The 15,240-nt window shown below is 38.2% G+C and overlaps 1 protein-coding gene across 4 annotated transcripts; it reads left to right on the top strand.

Annotated features, from left to right (window-relative positions):
- Positions 1-4,906: 4,906 nt before the first annotated feature.
- On the top strand, positions 4,907-14,799 carry LOC103931939 (putative 1-phosphatidylinositol-3-phosphate 5-kinase FAB1D). Of its 4 annotated transcripts, XM_009341468.3 has the most exons (14): positions 4,907-5,140; positions 5,471-5,493; positions 6,090-6,322; positions 6,427-6,460; positions 6,552-7,259; positions 7,881-8,025; positions 8,100-8,435; positions 9,031-9,870; positions 10,525-10,856; positions 11,234-11,360; positions 11,509-11,664; positions 12,203-13,579; positions 13,650-13,916; positions 14,084-14,799. In XM_009341468.3, the coding sequence occupies exons 3-14, from the start codon at positions 6,091-6,093 to the stop codon at positions 14,417-14,419; spliced, it is 4,890 nt and encodes a 1,629-aa protein (XP_009339743.2). In that variant the 5' UTR covers positions 4,907-5,140; positions 5,471-5,493; position 6,090; the 3' UTR covers positions 14,420-14,799. The 4 variants fall into 4 exon arrangements, with proteins under 4 accessions (XP_009339743.2, XP_048424755.1, XP_009339742.2 ...); XM_048568798.1 differs by lacking the exon at positions 5,471-5,493 and having other exon boundaries at positions 6,039-6,322; XM_009341467.3 differs by lacking the exon at positions 5,471-5,493 and having other exon boundaries at positions 4,908-5,140.
- Positions 14,800-15,240: the final 441 nt, after the last annotated feature.

The raw sequence follows: 15,240 nt of genomic DNA, 5'->3' as shown, positions 1-15,240 counted from the left end.
GCAGACCATCATCCATATCTCAGCCTACCAGCAGTAACTCCTCTCTAGCTACAACAAAAGGGCTAAGATCTGGTAATTCCAACCCGGAGATCTAGTCCTAAGAAAGGCTTTCATCACTACTCGCAGAGAAGGCTCAAAAAAGATAGATCTCATATGGGAAAGTCTGCACAAGATCAGCAAAGTAGGCGGCAAAGGTAATTACACCCTCGCCACCATGAACAACAAAGAGATCAAGAAGCAATGGAACATCTACAACCTGAGGAAGTACCATGTATGACATCCCACTATATCAAGACCCGAAGACTCGAGCAACTCAACGAGCACCACCTCGTAAGCCGGGGACTATCCAGTTGTTATACTTTCTTTTACAGCTAAGTTATTCATTCGTTTCACTAGTTTTTCAATGAGGAATTCAGAAGTAATTTACAACTTGGCTTGATTACACGTCCACAACAACTTATCTCTCTTGCACTTCAAAAGAAGACCGAGCCCTTCCTAGGGACTCATCGTAGAAATTGCACCCTTGAGGGACTAACCATGCTCTCCAAAACAGGAAGATAAACTCTACACTCCGAATATACAAACATAGATGAACTTGGCTGCCTTAGTATAACTAGATGCGCGATGGCTTGCGCTGGAATTCCTAGAAGTAGCCACAATGGTATTTTTCAAGGCTTAGCTAACCCAAGGATTTTGGGTTTCTTGGCCTAATCCGCTGGGAACCGGGCCCTAGAGACAGAGGGGGCACATTATGCAAGCTTGTCTACTTATAGAAAAGCAACATGCCTGCTACTGGTCTATAAAGTCTAAAGGTTAGGGCATGAACCAAAAAAAAAAAAAAAAGGAAAATGGAGGAAAGCGAAGGAAACAAGTTTATTAAATTTTCTAGCAAAATTGATAAACAACTAGCAAAAACCGAAGGAGTTCAAGCAAAGCAAAAACAACAAGGAAAAACAAAGAAAATCTTAAAGGCTACCTAGAAGACTACTCTTCAGCAGCTTGGACATCCCACGACTACTCGGTTGCCACACCTTCAGCAGACATGATGCCTTTAATAGCAGTACCATCTGGTGCTTCACCCTCAGCTGCCCCACCATAGGCACCAACCTCTCCGACTACTTCACCAATACAAGACTCAAAAGTAAAGGTGAACAAGTCTTCCAGAAAAATAGAGAATATCTCGAAGTCTTTACTAAAAAATTCAAAGTCAGATGGCCAGCCAAAGAGGTGATCTACATAACCCAAACATGTAGAAATCGCCTTGACTCTAAGTAAGCGAAGCCTCAAACCCAGTCTTCTCACCCTTCAACTGCTCATTCTCCTCGAGCAGGCAAACACGAACCTGATGCAACTCCTCTACTTCCTTCTCATTGATCTTCAAAGCACCTTGGAGTTCCAACACTTGAGGCTCAAGCTTATCAACAACCTTCTTGAAGTGAATAACTTGGTTGTAAGTAGTAATCAGTTCTTCATCCTTTGCATAAGTAGTGGAACGGAATTCAGAGATAGCGTGCTCAAGATCTTGAATTTAAGGTATATAACACTCGATCTTTTTCTCTACACTTTCATATTTTACTTGGATCGCATCAAGCTTAGTCTTCAAATCCACAATATCTTGGCGAGCGGTCTCAAGATGTAGAGAAGTAGGGGCAAAGATATTAGACCCCTCAGATTCCAATTTCTTGACTTTCTCGACCGAGGAGTAAGCTTCTGCTGCCACAGTTCTTGCTACCTCTTTAGCAGCCTTGGTATCCTTTTGATGAAGAAGCATAGAATCGGCTGCCAGAATCGTTGTTTTCTACGTCATGGCTGGCAGAGTAGTCCTCCTAAATCAATCATATGCTTCGCAAAAGAACTTAGGCCAACTTCTTTAATGCTATCAACAAACTTGGCATATACGTCCATGTCCTCGAGCAGGTCTGGCTTCAAGAGCGTGTAAATCTCAGCTGCTTCCCTAGAAACAAACTTGATGGATTTTTCACAACTGCTTGCACAAGCAATCTCATTCTTCTTAGCAGACGAATTGGCCTCAGCAATAAAGGGAACAAATTTTGGCGCCACTTTAGCAGGTGGAGGCACCTTATCAATCTTCATGGTAGCAAGCCTCTTCAAAGGTGAACTAGACTTAGCCCTAGACAGACGCTTTGGCACAAACTTAGGCACTGAAGGCATGAAGGAACTTTTACGCTGGGCAATCCTTTCAGCAATTGAGCTAGTAGCCTTCAGAATGGTAGGCGCCACTGGCACAGATTTAGCAGCCTCCTCTTTCTCGCCCTTGAAAGAAGTTAAGTTAATCACAAGCTTGGGAGCAGCCGGTAAACCCTCACAAGCAACGGAAGAAGTTTTCGGTTTCTTCTCAGCAGGCGTATCTTGGGCTAGCGGGGAAGACCTCTTTTTCCCACCTTCATTTATAGAGGCTCCGCCACAGTGATAGGACGAGCCAACGCCTTAGCCTTGATTTTTTTTATCTCATCTCTTGGGGGCAACCCACATTTTTCCCTACGAAGATGACTAAGCAACCAGTGTCATTCATGGTACTCGGAAGGGATGCCCAGAGCAACATGCACTTTCTTCATGTCCGGAGAAGTCTTGTGAATGGAGCCGAATTCCGAATCTACAAAAGCAGCGGAAACCAATCAGAATATTAAAGAATAGCTTAACACTAAAACAAAGCAGCCAAGAAGATTAAGCAACCTACTTACTAGATATGAAGACCGTTGGTACACGCAGCTCAAGGGAAGAATCAGATTCCCATTCTTCACTTATCTCCAAAGTCTCCTTGGCCCAATCATGATCTCCCTTACTCGAGTTATCAAAAAGCCTATGGCGAGATCGTAGTTGCCCAACTTCATCAATGTGACCTATGTCAAAGAAGTACAAAAATTTGTTGACGGTTAGATCTAAGTCAAAGAATTAGCTTAGATTGTGGAATCCCACCATCATACGGGTCACGTTCGGAGAATATTGGGCGGGGGCACATGTCATGGAGAATAGCACTTCTTGGAAGAAACGCGGCATAAGAAAAGTAAACCCCAACACAAAATAGTAGGGGTTGAACTTGATGGCTTTCTAAGCCCCATCACATGTCTCACGGCTGCTACCATCTTTAACACACTTCACATGCACTCCCAACGGAATGGCGTGCCAATATGCCTCGAGGAAAGTTCTAAACAAGTCATTGGAGCTAATCTTAAAGTGAGTAAACCTTAAAGTAACCAACCTTGCTCAAAGACCCACCTTGACGATACAAGGGCGGCACACCATCATCATTCTTATGGCTCGAGGAAAACATGCTTGAAAAAATTCTACAAAGACATAAGAAGGATTCGTTAGAGGTTGTAGCTCTCAGCCCAAACTTCAAGCAGGCCAAGCCTTTGACCTTTCTCCTTTCCTTCTATATTAGGCACGGGCCTATGCCCAGCAACAAAAAAAAAAAAATGATGAAAGGTGAGGGAAGCCCAAAGCTGCAGAAACCTAGCACCCAAGCCAGGCCCCACGGCTTGGCCTATACTATTTCACCACCCATGGCAACAGTGCCGTAACCATCCCAAGTGCTCTTTCACAAATCCTTGACCCCCGTCGAGCTGAATTTCAAGCCCCAAGGCTTCCAAAAAACTATTAAGACAAGAAAATTAATTTTTTTTTCTTACCTAGAAGCAATGCGAAGACGAAGCAAGCAGTCAAAGATGATCTTTTGCATGGGCAATATGTAGAAGATTGTTAAAGGAGGGGAAACAAATATCCTCTAAGCTCTCTCTCTTCTAGGGTAGAATAAATTGCTCTCTAAAGTTAATTTAATAATCCACTTAAGGTGGACTTAAATAAGTTTTGAGAGAAATTTATTTCCCTTTCTTAGAATGATCTAATTTCTTATTAAAGAGGGAATCTACATCAAAATATGAAGCAATCCTAAGTTTCCTAAAACAATGAAATCTCTACACCTGTTGTCCTTTTCTGCAAGCAGCCCAACATGTGTAGGGGCATTTGTGGAGCCAAAAATAATCACAAGATGACACGTGAATTTTTAGATTAAAAAAAGGACAAAAAAATGATGGTGACTGAGAATCAGGTCTAGGGTTTGTAGTCGATGAGTGAAAAGCTAGAGAGAGAGTCGCTCCCTTTGAGTTATGTCAAATCCTAGATTTATTTTAATCATATAAATTGTTAATTCAAAGAATCATAATTCTACACTTACACACTAATTAAGTATGGGATGATCTCAGTGATTGTTTCACAACTGACTTTCACATATATTTCATGTTCGGAGTGCGATTATTGAGCACAAACAAAAGCAGCGGTAGGTTCCCCAAATACTACACAAAGCGCAAGTCCCTGTAAAAAAATCATCTCAATACATAGTTCTTGCATTATTAATTCAATCAATATGGCCACAATTCTTCATATGGTTGCTTGAATGGATAATAAGTTATGTCATTCAAACTCAATACAAAGTATAGTTCCAACTCCAACCGACTAAAATCAGCCGACAAGAACCAAAGACAAATCTAAACAGTGATGTTGACAAATCTGAATAACACTACCCGAATTCGAAATTGAAAAATTTACACGATGATTACCTATAATTGTAAAATGTCTGGAACTTAATCTCTAAAATCGAACCACTTGAACCAGTTTAAAAATAAAATTTGACGGAATTAATTGTCGTATCTATGATACCATTTACTTACATTCATAAATAAATACCACTAGACGGTGATATCATATTTTTGCTTATTATATATGAACGATGGAGAATCCTTTTTGTAATAAAACTCGGAAAAGAAAAAAAGAATTCTTTTACAGCTAGTAAACACTTTTGCATGGACCCCACTTGTATGAAATTCAATTAATTTCCTTCCATTTCTTTTCTTTCTCCTTGAATTCATCCGTTCTTTGACAATCCCCCCTATTCCCTGTCTCCAAATTATACGACTCTAGTCCGAGTCTCTCTTCTCCGCGTCTGACAGACTCTCTGTGTGGACTCTCACCACCACCACCACCACCACCAACTTCTTCTCTCCCTTCTACAATTCTTTGCTTACTTTTCAAATACACGCCTAATAGTATTATACTCTGGAGTCTGGGATCGCATGGATGTCGCAGCAGACAGCCATCTTTGTTCCTTCCGATTGCTTTAACAGTAAGTAATCAATTTATTCCTTCAGTTTTTTTTTTCTTGTTTAATTATTTGAGCGCTGAAAATGGTAGGTTTTTTTTTTATTTTTTATTATTAATAAATAGTTTATTTCTTTATTTTGTATGTGTAATAATCTTGTCCAGTTGTCGAATATCTTGGTGATTTTAATTTTGGAAACATGAGATTTTGATTGATGATTTTATTTAGTGGATCACTTTTTTCACTTCAAATTCTTTGGTGGGTTTGTGGGGCTTTTCTCTGAATTTTGCTTATCAATTTTTCTGAATCAGTTTTTTTCATATGATTTGTTCATAATCTGTTCTCTTGGTGCAGGCTGGAATTCATTCAAGAATTGGGTATATATCTTCACTTGTTGCTTCTTTTTATTGATTTATTTTTGCATCTTTTATTTGTAATTTTTTTTTTTAACAAAAACAAACCCAATTTTTGGTTTCGGTTTAATGTAAAAATATTTAGGAAGATTTGTGCGTTTTCCGTTTGAATATTCATTTTATTTAGTACCATGTGGTTATTTGATGACCAAATTTTAATCTTGACTTGGTTTATTTGGACTGGTTGTTCAACCTTCTTCTCTTTTTTTTCACTGGGTGATGTAAGTATATGAGCATGTCCATCACCTTGTTTTGTTGTAGTATAATCTGATTATGAATCGATTTGTATTGATCCTCGTAACTAGAATTCGTGTTTAGAAATATCAGATAACCATAAAAGAATCCCGGTTTCTTAAACTTTTAATGGTCAATCTTTAAAGCGTTTAGACTGTTAGCAGGCTGTTAAACATAGATTTTCAACCAGTGAAGATACGATTGGTAACTGGTTTTCCTGTTTTTCCTTGTATTATTGTTTAATTTTTCCTATTAATTTTGTTTGAACCAAATAGGTGACTAATTAGAAGTCTGTTTTCGGTTTCCTTTTGGAATTGGGTGTGCAGTATGTGTCACTACTGTGGTGCAGAATTGACACAGTCCAAGGAAAAGAAGATCAAACAGGAGAATTTGAAATCATTACCATTAGGTACAGGAGGCCCCAATAAGTATTGCAAATTTTGTGCAGAGAAACAGGAGCGAGAATCTATCAAGCAGGGTAATGCAATTTTATATACAATGCCAATGATCAGTCCAGCAACTTCCTTGTCACGCAGTGACAGTTGTGTATCTAGCTGCAGTAAGTGTACAATTTTGTATGATACATTTTGGCTTTCTTAAAATAACAGAAGTTTAGTCTATGCTGATGTGTTTCATAATTTCTTTTAACTTCTGTTCTGTTAGGTGAGTTTTCTGTTGATGTGAGCTCATGCAATAGGTATGTACCCTCCTTTTAAAATTTGTTTCTGGTTACAGTAATCTTTCCTAAGTACTTTGCATTACCAATATTTTACTTTAATTTCCTTTAGGGGTATTCAAGAGGAAAACATGACAGGCAGTTCTCAAGAGGATCTCATTTGTCGGTCTAATGGGAGATTACAACACTCAAGCATTGGACATCCAGTAAATGGAATTGATAGATCAAAAAAACAGAGGCAAATCAACCTGAGTGAAAGTAGTTGTGGCAGTGATGTGTATACAGTAAGAGATGTTCAGATTATGCAGACAAGTGATGACCATGAAGCAAAAGGTAATGTTAATGCAAACATTGGTTCATATAGTGATGGAACTGAGAACTCAAATTCTTTCGAAGATGATACGAATGCTGAGATATGGGAACCCCCTGAACCTGATGATCCAGAGGATGACATGGAGGGTAGTGTTGCTTTCAATGATGATGACGAAGAGGAATGTGGTGATGGCATGAAATGGGGTAAACCAAGTTCTTTGAGTCATTATAGAGATGAAGGAAGTGGGATTTATAGGTTTAAAGAGGAAAAACAAAGAGCAATGGAAGCAGTGATTAATGGAAAGTTTAAAGCCCTGATCAGTCAGCTACTTAAATCCGTGGGTGTTGCATCATTGGGGGAGGGTGGTGAAAGTTGGGTGGACATTATTGCTTCTTTGTCATGGGAAGCTGCTTCATTTTTAAAACCTGATGCTGTTGTTGGTAAAGCAATGGATCCAGATGGCTACGTGAAAGTAAAATGCATCGCAACTGGTGTTCGCAGCCAAAGGTGACAGTAATAAACAACTGGTTTTCTTTTACGTTTCAGTTTTTAACTGTTAATTATCTTCATCTTTTTTTTTTTTTTTAAATTTAGATATTTTTATCTTTGTCGATGTCTTTATATTCATTGAAAGCATCATGGCTGCATGTTTCGGATTTTTTTCTTCAGAAAATTGTTGTTGCTAAATTTTTAAATGCAACCTGAGCTTCTTTTTTTTTTTTTTTTTTTCTCTCAAAGTTATATGAGGCTGAAGAGTCAGTTATTTCGACTTCATCTACAACTACAACTTATAATCTTTATAAATAAATAAATAAATTATTTCTCCTTGAATAAATAAAAAATGTAGCAGCTTGTTGCTCCTTTCCATTATGGAATTCCTGAAAAAGATAATTAAATTTTTGCCTTCTAACTCATTAGATGTATTTTTTAATATAGGGAATGCTTGCCTGGTTGGTTGCTTAGAATCACCACCCAAAATTTCTATTGTTTCATTTTATCGATTTTTAAGACTTTTGAGATGCAATTCAACAGTGTAATAATCACCTCACTATTAATTTTAGTTGGCATATTCTGAGAATACTTGTCATCTGGGAAGATGAAAACCTAAATTTGTGTATGCCACTGCAGTCAACTAGTGAAAGGTTTGGTCTTCAAAAAGCATGCTGCACACAAGCATATGTCGACCAAGTACAAGAACCCAAGGTTGTTGCTAATCAAGGGAGTACTTGGTCAGTCTTCAAGTGGATTGTCATCCTTTGATTCAATGGAACAGGTAACTGGATAATAATTCAGTCATTATATCAGGGCAGTAAACAATTACATGTTCTCATATTTTCTTGCTAACAGGAAAAAGGTTATCTGAAGTTTGTCATCGAAATGTTAGAACTGTGCCATCCAGATGTGATTTTAGTGGAAAAAACTGTTTCTCGTGATATTCAAGAGTCTATTCTTGACAAAGGAATGACACTGATCTTTGACATGAAGCTCCATCGCCTAGAGAGAGTTGCTCGTTGTACTGGATCACCAATTTTGTCATCAGATACAATGACGAGCGAAAAGCTAAAAAAGTGCGACTCTTTTCACATTGAAAAATTTAAAGAGGAACATGCTGGAGGTGGAGGAAAGGTCCCAAGTAAAACATTAATGTTTATTGAGGGCTGTCCTACACGCCTTGGCTGTACGGTTAGTGAATAATCCACCCCATTTTAGTCTGATATTTGCATGATCTATACACACATGTTCCAGTGCTGAATACTTTAAAGACACTCCAGAGTCCTTTTGAATATGAATTTTCCGTATAATATTTGATTCTTACATGTTGCATTGTTCGTTCTGTAACATTTACGTTCAAATAGCTTGAGCTTAACTTAAATAATTGCATCTTATTTTTTCACACTTATTATTAAAAATAGTGCCATACTGAGAACTGCTGCTCAAAGAAGGAGCTGCTGTATTTCCAGAAAATATTTATCTCATCTCAAGTTATATTTAATCAGAGTCAATATGCCTTTTTTAATCTACAATTTCAGAGCCCTACAACTTCTTTAATTCAGTCAATGTGCCTCCTTTTGCCATCATTTTTTTTGAGTCATAACTTTAAATTTGAACTGCCTAGGTTCAGACCACTCTTTTTTCATCAGACTTCTTGAACATTCTTTTGTGATCTGACACTAGCAATCATATGATAAGCATTTTGTCAAATTTGATAAGAGAATGAAAACTTTTGTAGACTGCTTAGCATCTCATATGAATAACTGTGCTTGAATTGACCCTACAGATTTTGTTGAAAGGAGCACAGAGTGATGAATTGAAGAAGGTCAAGTGTGTAGTGCAGTGTGCAGTTATTCTGGCGTATCATTTAATTCATGAGACTGCTTTCCTTGTTGACCAGAGAGCAATGTTCTCTACACTTCCATTTGCTGATGTAGAAACTGATTTGTCCACTGATAAAGAAACCTTTAATTTAGGATCTATTAACGCATGTGTTCATCAGAATACAGAGACTAATGCTGAAACTGGGTCTGATACAGTTGATATTCCCAGTTCCAATGGATTTAATGAAGGATGTTCCCACGATTCTACCTTGGAAATTGAAGGCCGTTCCACTTCCGATGCATCTTACAACCCTGCTGTACTTCCTGGCTTCTCGTCCATTTCAGCATCATTAAGGAAAGTCATAAGGGAGAATTTTCCTCAAGCATCTTCTTCTTATCAGTCTCTTTCTTCATACTTTGGATTCAGTGGAAGAGAACTGAATGACCCGATCACAAGATCTGTTTCTGCTTGTACAACTCCTGAGGCAACTGATCATTGTGATGTTGAAGATAAAGGTAGTTTCCATGAAGAGAGATCGCTTCATGGGCATAATCAGACTTCATTTACATGCTCCGAAGCTTCTCTTGAGGTGAAAGAAAATGGTGGAAATAGTGAAGATCAAATGAAAAGTAAGAACCAAATCAGCCATGTGTTGGATTCTCAGAGTATTTTGGTTTTGATGTCTAGCCAAAATGCTTTAAGAGGCACTGTTTGTGAGCAGAGCCATTTTTCTCATATCATGTTCTACAAGAATTTCGATATCCCCATCGGAAAGTTTCTTCAAGATAATTTACTCAACCAGGTTGCACGTATCTCTAACTTTAGGCATTTTATTGACATTTACTTGTTGCATAGTATGTCGTAAATGGTTAGGTCCAATTTGTTATTATGTATGGGTTAGGATCCGGGGACACACATTTTGACACATGTTTTTGTGGCTCCCATGTAACTTTTTTCAAGGATCTGAACCGTTTATATTTCAATTCATCATTCATTGATCATCCTTGCAAAAATTGGACAAATCCAAAACCATTAAGACATTCATTTGTGGTGAAGAGGATGAACGAACACAGTTCTACAAAGAACACTAAATTTAATCCAATGGTCATGTGTTTCAGATTTGGGTGCTTTTTAGTAGTCATGATCTTTGAGGTAAGACATAAAAGATAGATGGTTGGATCATTGAATACATTACAGAGTGGGCCCCACAAAAAATGTGTCATAGAGGTGTGTCGCCGGATCCTAACCCATTATGTATATATGTTTTCTGGAATGTTTCAGTGTTATCTGCTGAAGGCTGTTATTTTGAGTTTTATTAAATACTGTACCTACTGTTTTCAGTCATTCAAGTACTGACTATCAGTTCCTTTACATTAAGGATTTGATTTTTTTTTTCATACTTAAAAAAAAAAAAGCATTTTTGAAGATGGGACTGAATGAAACTTGTATCCTGCAGCAAAGCCAGTGTACATCATGCGGTGAACTTCCAGAAGCTCACTTCTACCATTATGCACATCGTAACAAGCAGCTTACTATCCGAGTTAAACGGCTCCCTGGAGAAGTGCATTTGCCTGGTGAAGCAGAAGGGAAACTTTGGATGTGGAGTCGATGTGGTAAATGTAAATCTAGGAATGGAATCTCAAAGTGTACAAAAAGAGTATTGATTTCCACTTCTGCACGTTGTCTATCATTTGGAAATTTCCTGGAGCTCAATTTCTCGAACCCATCTTTGTCTAATTTATTTTCTAGCTGCGGCCATTCTTTGCAGGACTTTCTCTACTTCTTTGGGTATAAATTTATTCACTCTCATCTAGTGGTACTTTTGGCTTATATCAGCAGTTACTTAAAGTGTATTTCCATTCAATTACAAGGGGAAATTTACTTAGGATTATGCACTATGGGAGGTCGCGTTTGGCACTTATCTGGTGCATGGGAAGACATTTCCTAGGTTAAAAAGCATTTTGATGCTGTGCTACATTCTGTTTTTATGGTTATTTTAATTTTTAGAATAAAATCATGGGAAAAAAAGTTGCATATTCTTTTGGATTGGATCTGTTAGTATATTTTGGTGCATCTACTTTTATATTAAGTCTGCAAGCAAGCAACTGTACACCTTTTATTTTTTATTTTTTATCCTTATTATGTTATTTTTGGACGCTCTGCAGATTAGGCCCTATGGTTGCTCTGTTCAAGTATTCCCCTGTCACGACTTATACTGTTTCTGTGCCTCCTCTGAAGCTTCCATTCAGCAGTTCAATTAGACAAGACTGGCTTATGAAAGAAACTCAGAATGTATATTTATTTTCTGATTTTTGCGTACTTCTTTGATTTCTGATGATTCATCATTATGTCATATGCCTATGGCAGAAACATTAGCCTTCTCTTACCTAACCTTTTCCTATTTCCTTGCACTGGATGTGACCTTTTTGTTTCAATCCAGGTGTACATGAAATTGATTTACTTGTTCAAAGAGGTTGCAAACTCTTTAGAGAAGATGAGATCTCAGTTTGATGGGTTGACTTTGAAACTTCGAGGCTCATTTAAAGAATTCTCTGACATCGAAGAGATGCTAAAGCAAGAAAAATCTGAGTTCGAGGTCACCTTTCTCTATACATTTTTTTGTCCTGTTAATTTTGTGGCATGTATTGCATAAAGGCTTTGTTAATGTTGTATTGCAGAAAGGATTGCTTGGTAGTCTTTGTTTGAATGTGAATGCATTTGTTACAGTATGTTGCTAACATTGCCCATACTTCTGTAGTGGTTTTTGTGATCAGTGAAAAAGGTTGTATTGCTCGAGTGTTCTTTATTATTTCCATAATAATTGCCTAATTTGTTTGTGTTCGGACATTTGGTCTGGATCTTCTCATTTGTATGTAGTATGACATTCTTGTACAGATTTGTTGTCCTTTTAAAAAATTATTACTTTTCAGATGCATTGAATTCATTTTGTTATTTGTTTTAAACTGAACTTTTAAGATTTCCTTTTTAAACATTTAAGAATGATGTTATGAAGGATGTGAGCTTTGTCTGCTTATAAATCTATAGTTCCCGAATTTTGTTTGTTCTCAGTAGTAAATTCAATTGTAGGAAATTTGCTTTTTATCCTTTTCACCGGATCCTAATTACAAAAACAGGTAGTGCTCAAGAATGCTGTTACCAAGACTGAGAACTCGGACCAGGCTGCCTACAAACTACTTAGCTTGAACAGAGTACTGTGGGAACTGCTCCTTGAAGCATGCATTTGGGAACGGCGCTTGCATTCATTACTGTCACTAGATCCTATGATGATCCATTCTAGAGCTTCTGAGAAGGTAGAGCCAGAAAAAGTTGATTCAGATATTGGTATCAATTTAGAAGTCAAATTGGATACAGCTGCAGAAACTGATGGATCTCCAATAGAAGACATTCCAATTGAAGGTCCTGTTCAAGAATCTAATGGAGCTGATCCAGTTGATGTGTCTGATTTGGCTGAGGCTTTCAAAACACCGAATGTGGATGGTTCAACCCCAAAACGGTTGGACAGGCAGGGGTCCAATCTGAGAAATGGATCCAGCTATGATCATTGTGAGAATGATCAGCTAGCAGAAAATGTGGATTGTGGTGCTTTTTCTGATTCAAATCTATCAATGAAAGGTACTTATTACCGTTCACAATCATTCGACTTGGAAGGTTCACATGACTGGTTTTGGGCACCGTTCTCCGAAATTCGTCAAGTTGGTGTGAGAGATCTACAGAGAGTGTTCTTTTCAAAGTTTGAAACAATTAGTAGCTATACTGCAGAGCATTTACCCACAGCGTATCAGCTGATCACGGAAGAAGGGAAAATGCTGCACATTCCTCTTGGAACTGATAATCATATTGTGTCAGACTATGAAGGAGAACTGTCGAGTATGATTGCTTGTGCACTGGCCATATTGAAAGATCTACCTTTACAAACAGAGGTTCTTGCTGACGATAGCAAGGGAGAGAGTGGAGTTGCTGCGAGAACATTTGAGCATTTACACGGTCTGACTCGACTTCCCACTAATACTACCCTGCATTGGTCTTCAAATGGTTCATTAGATTTAGACTCTGTCCATAATATGGCAAGCATTTCTTCAGATGAGTCGCGCTTCTCCCGTTTTGATGGGTTGAATTTGTTGGATTCTCTGGTTCCGCCCGGAACTGTCAACCCAGTAGTCCCTCTAGGAGTTTCAAAATCACTTGGCAAGGATAAATATACTGTAATATGTCCATATGCCAATCAATTTCGTGATCTCCGCAATCGATGCTTCCAATCTGAAGTTGATTATATTGCTTCCCTTAGCCGTTGCAGAAACTGGGATGCTAAAGGTGGGAAGAGCAAATCCTTTTTTGCCAAAACACTTGATGACAGGTTGATAATTAAAGAAATCAAGAAGACAGAATTTGAGTCGTTTATGAAGTTTTCTGATGAGTATTTCAAGCACGTAAAGCTTTCTTTTGACAATGGGAATCAAACATGCCTTGCGAAAGTTCTTGGGATTTATCAGGTTTGTAGCATTTGATTTTCTTTCCATTGGCGGATTGTTTCTTTCTGCATACTAAAATTTTTCTTTGTAGGTGATTGTGAGACAGACAAAGAGTGGGAAAGAGATGAGGCATGATCTGATGGTCATGGAGAATCTTACCTTTGGTCGGAACATCACTCGCCAGTATGATCTGAAAGGTGCTCTACATGCTCGATTCAATTCTGCTACTGATGGTTCGGGAGATGTTCTTTTGGATCAGAACTTCGTCAATGACATGAACTCATCCCCACTGTATGTTAGTAACAAAGCAAAGCGTATATTGCAGCGGGCTGTGTGGAATGACACGACTTTCCTCAATGTGAGTTGCACATATTTCACTCCATTTGTATGTAGTTCCAGATCTTATGAAATTCCTTTAATAACGGCAGAGGATATTACTGGTCCTACCCTATCTAGAAGGGGTATCTTCCGTTCTATGATAACCTCTGCCAATAAACTGATATGGTTTTGTTCTTAAATTTTCAGTCAATCAATGTCATGGATTATTCATTGCTTGTGGGAGTAGATACTGAACGCCGTGAGCTTGTATGTGGCATTATTGATTATCTTAGGCAGTATACATGGGACAAGCAACTAGAGACATGGGTGAAGTCTTCACTTGTGCCAAAAAATGTCTTGCCGACTGTCATCTCTCCAAAAGAGTACAAGAGGAGATTCAGAAAGTTCATGTCTGAGCATTTCTTGAGCGTCCCTGATGATTGGTGCTCACCAGAATCCTCTGACCCTTGTCACCAATGTGCTGTTGGAAATGATGATTGTTCTGATTCAAAATCCCATAGGAAAGGCGGATTAAACAGTTAGTCAGCCTAAGCCAGCCTTTTATCTGGTATCATCATTTTTCTTTTTTCCATCGACATATATCAATGCTGCTATTACTGTAAATAGTTCATCGTCCGGTTCTGCCCTGTTATTGTGTGATTTTTGGCAAATTTCTGGGGATAGTTTCAGACCACAATATTCAGCTAGAAGTATAATTTTTTTTTTTTGGAAGGCCTATTTAGGAGGTATAGAGTTGCAGTGGACGAAAAGCTGTGAGTAAATTGGAATCAGTGAATCGTAGCCATTATTGTCGTTGACAACATTGTTTCTAGTACATCTGTAAATGCTACTCGCGGATTTCCGGTGCCTGAAGTGCGCAAAATACAAGCTAATGAAAAATCTTACACAATTTATTGCTCTTACTCGAGTTTTGTTTTTGTGTTTTCCGTTTTCTTTTTCTTTCGGCTTTTCTTCAGTTCGGCTTGAAGCTAATTTGGTTAAAACCCTGTATTTGGTATATTAAGTAGATTATATTTGGGCTTGTTTTGGTCTTTACGTACTGCTAAATTGCTAATCCAATAAAATATGGGTGTTGGTCAATTTTGGATATCTAGTTGTGCATGGTTAGTTGGTGACTTCTTTGTGCACTCACTAATCTACTCAATCTACGAGCATCCAAAGAACTTTTGCTGGGATCGCATTTAAGAGGGGCTGGCCACCACCACCCAAGCAGCCAAACCACATCGCGAAGCCGCCGCCATTGAGAAGAAGACCTGACAAACCAATTGGATGAAACGGAAATTGGAGGTGGAAAACCACCTGCGTTGTGAGCGCTCCTATAATCTTACCAAGTAGTGCTAAAA

Source organism: the organism of the source record quoted next, unplaced genomic scaffold (assembly GCF_019419815.1).
Source record: "Pyrus x bretschneideri cultivar Hongxiangsu unplaced genomic scaffold, Pyrus_bretschneideri_v1 Contig49, whole genome shotgun sequence".
NCBI classification, from domain to species: domain Eukaryota; kingdom Viridiplantae; phylum Streptophyta; class Magnoliopsida; order Rosales; family Rosaceae; genus Pyrus; species Pyrus x bretschneideri.
Note: the sequence above shows the minus strand (reverse complement) of the source record. Positions and strands in the feature narration are given on the sequence as shown.

Excerpts from the sequence above, each read along its gene's own strand:
- LOC103931939 (XM_048568798.1), top strand. The coding sequence starts at position 6,091 with ATGTGTCACTACTGTGGTGCAGAATTGACACAGTCCAAGGAAAAGAAG. Across the intron at positions 6,323-6,426 it reads CAGTTGTGTATCTAGCTGCA|GTGAGTTTTCTGTTGATGTG; the intron begins GTAAGTGTACAA and ends CTGTTCTGTTAG. Across the intron at positions 9,871-10,524 it reads AAGATAATTTACTCAACCAG|CAAAGCCAGTGTACATCATG; the intron begins GTTGCACGTATC and ends TGTATCCTGCAG.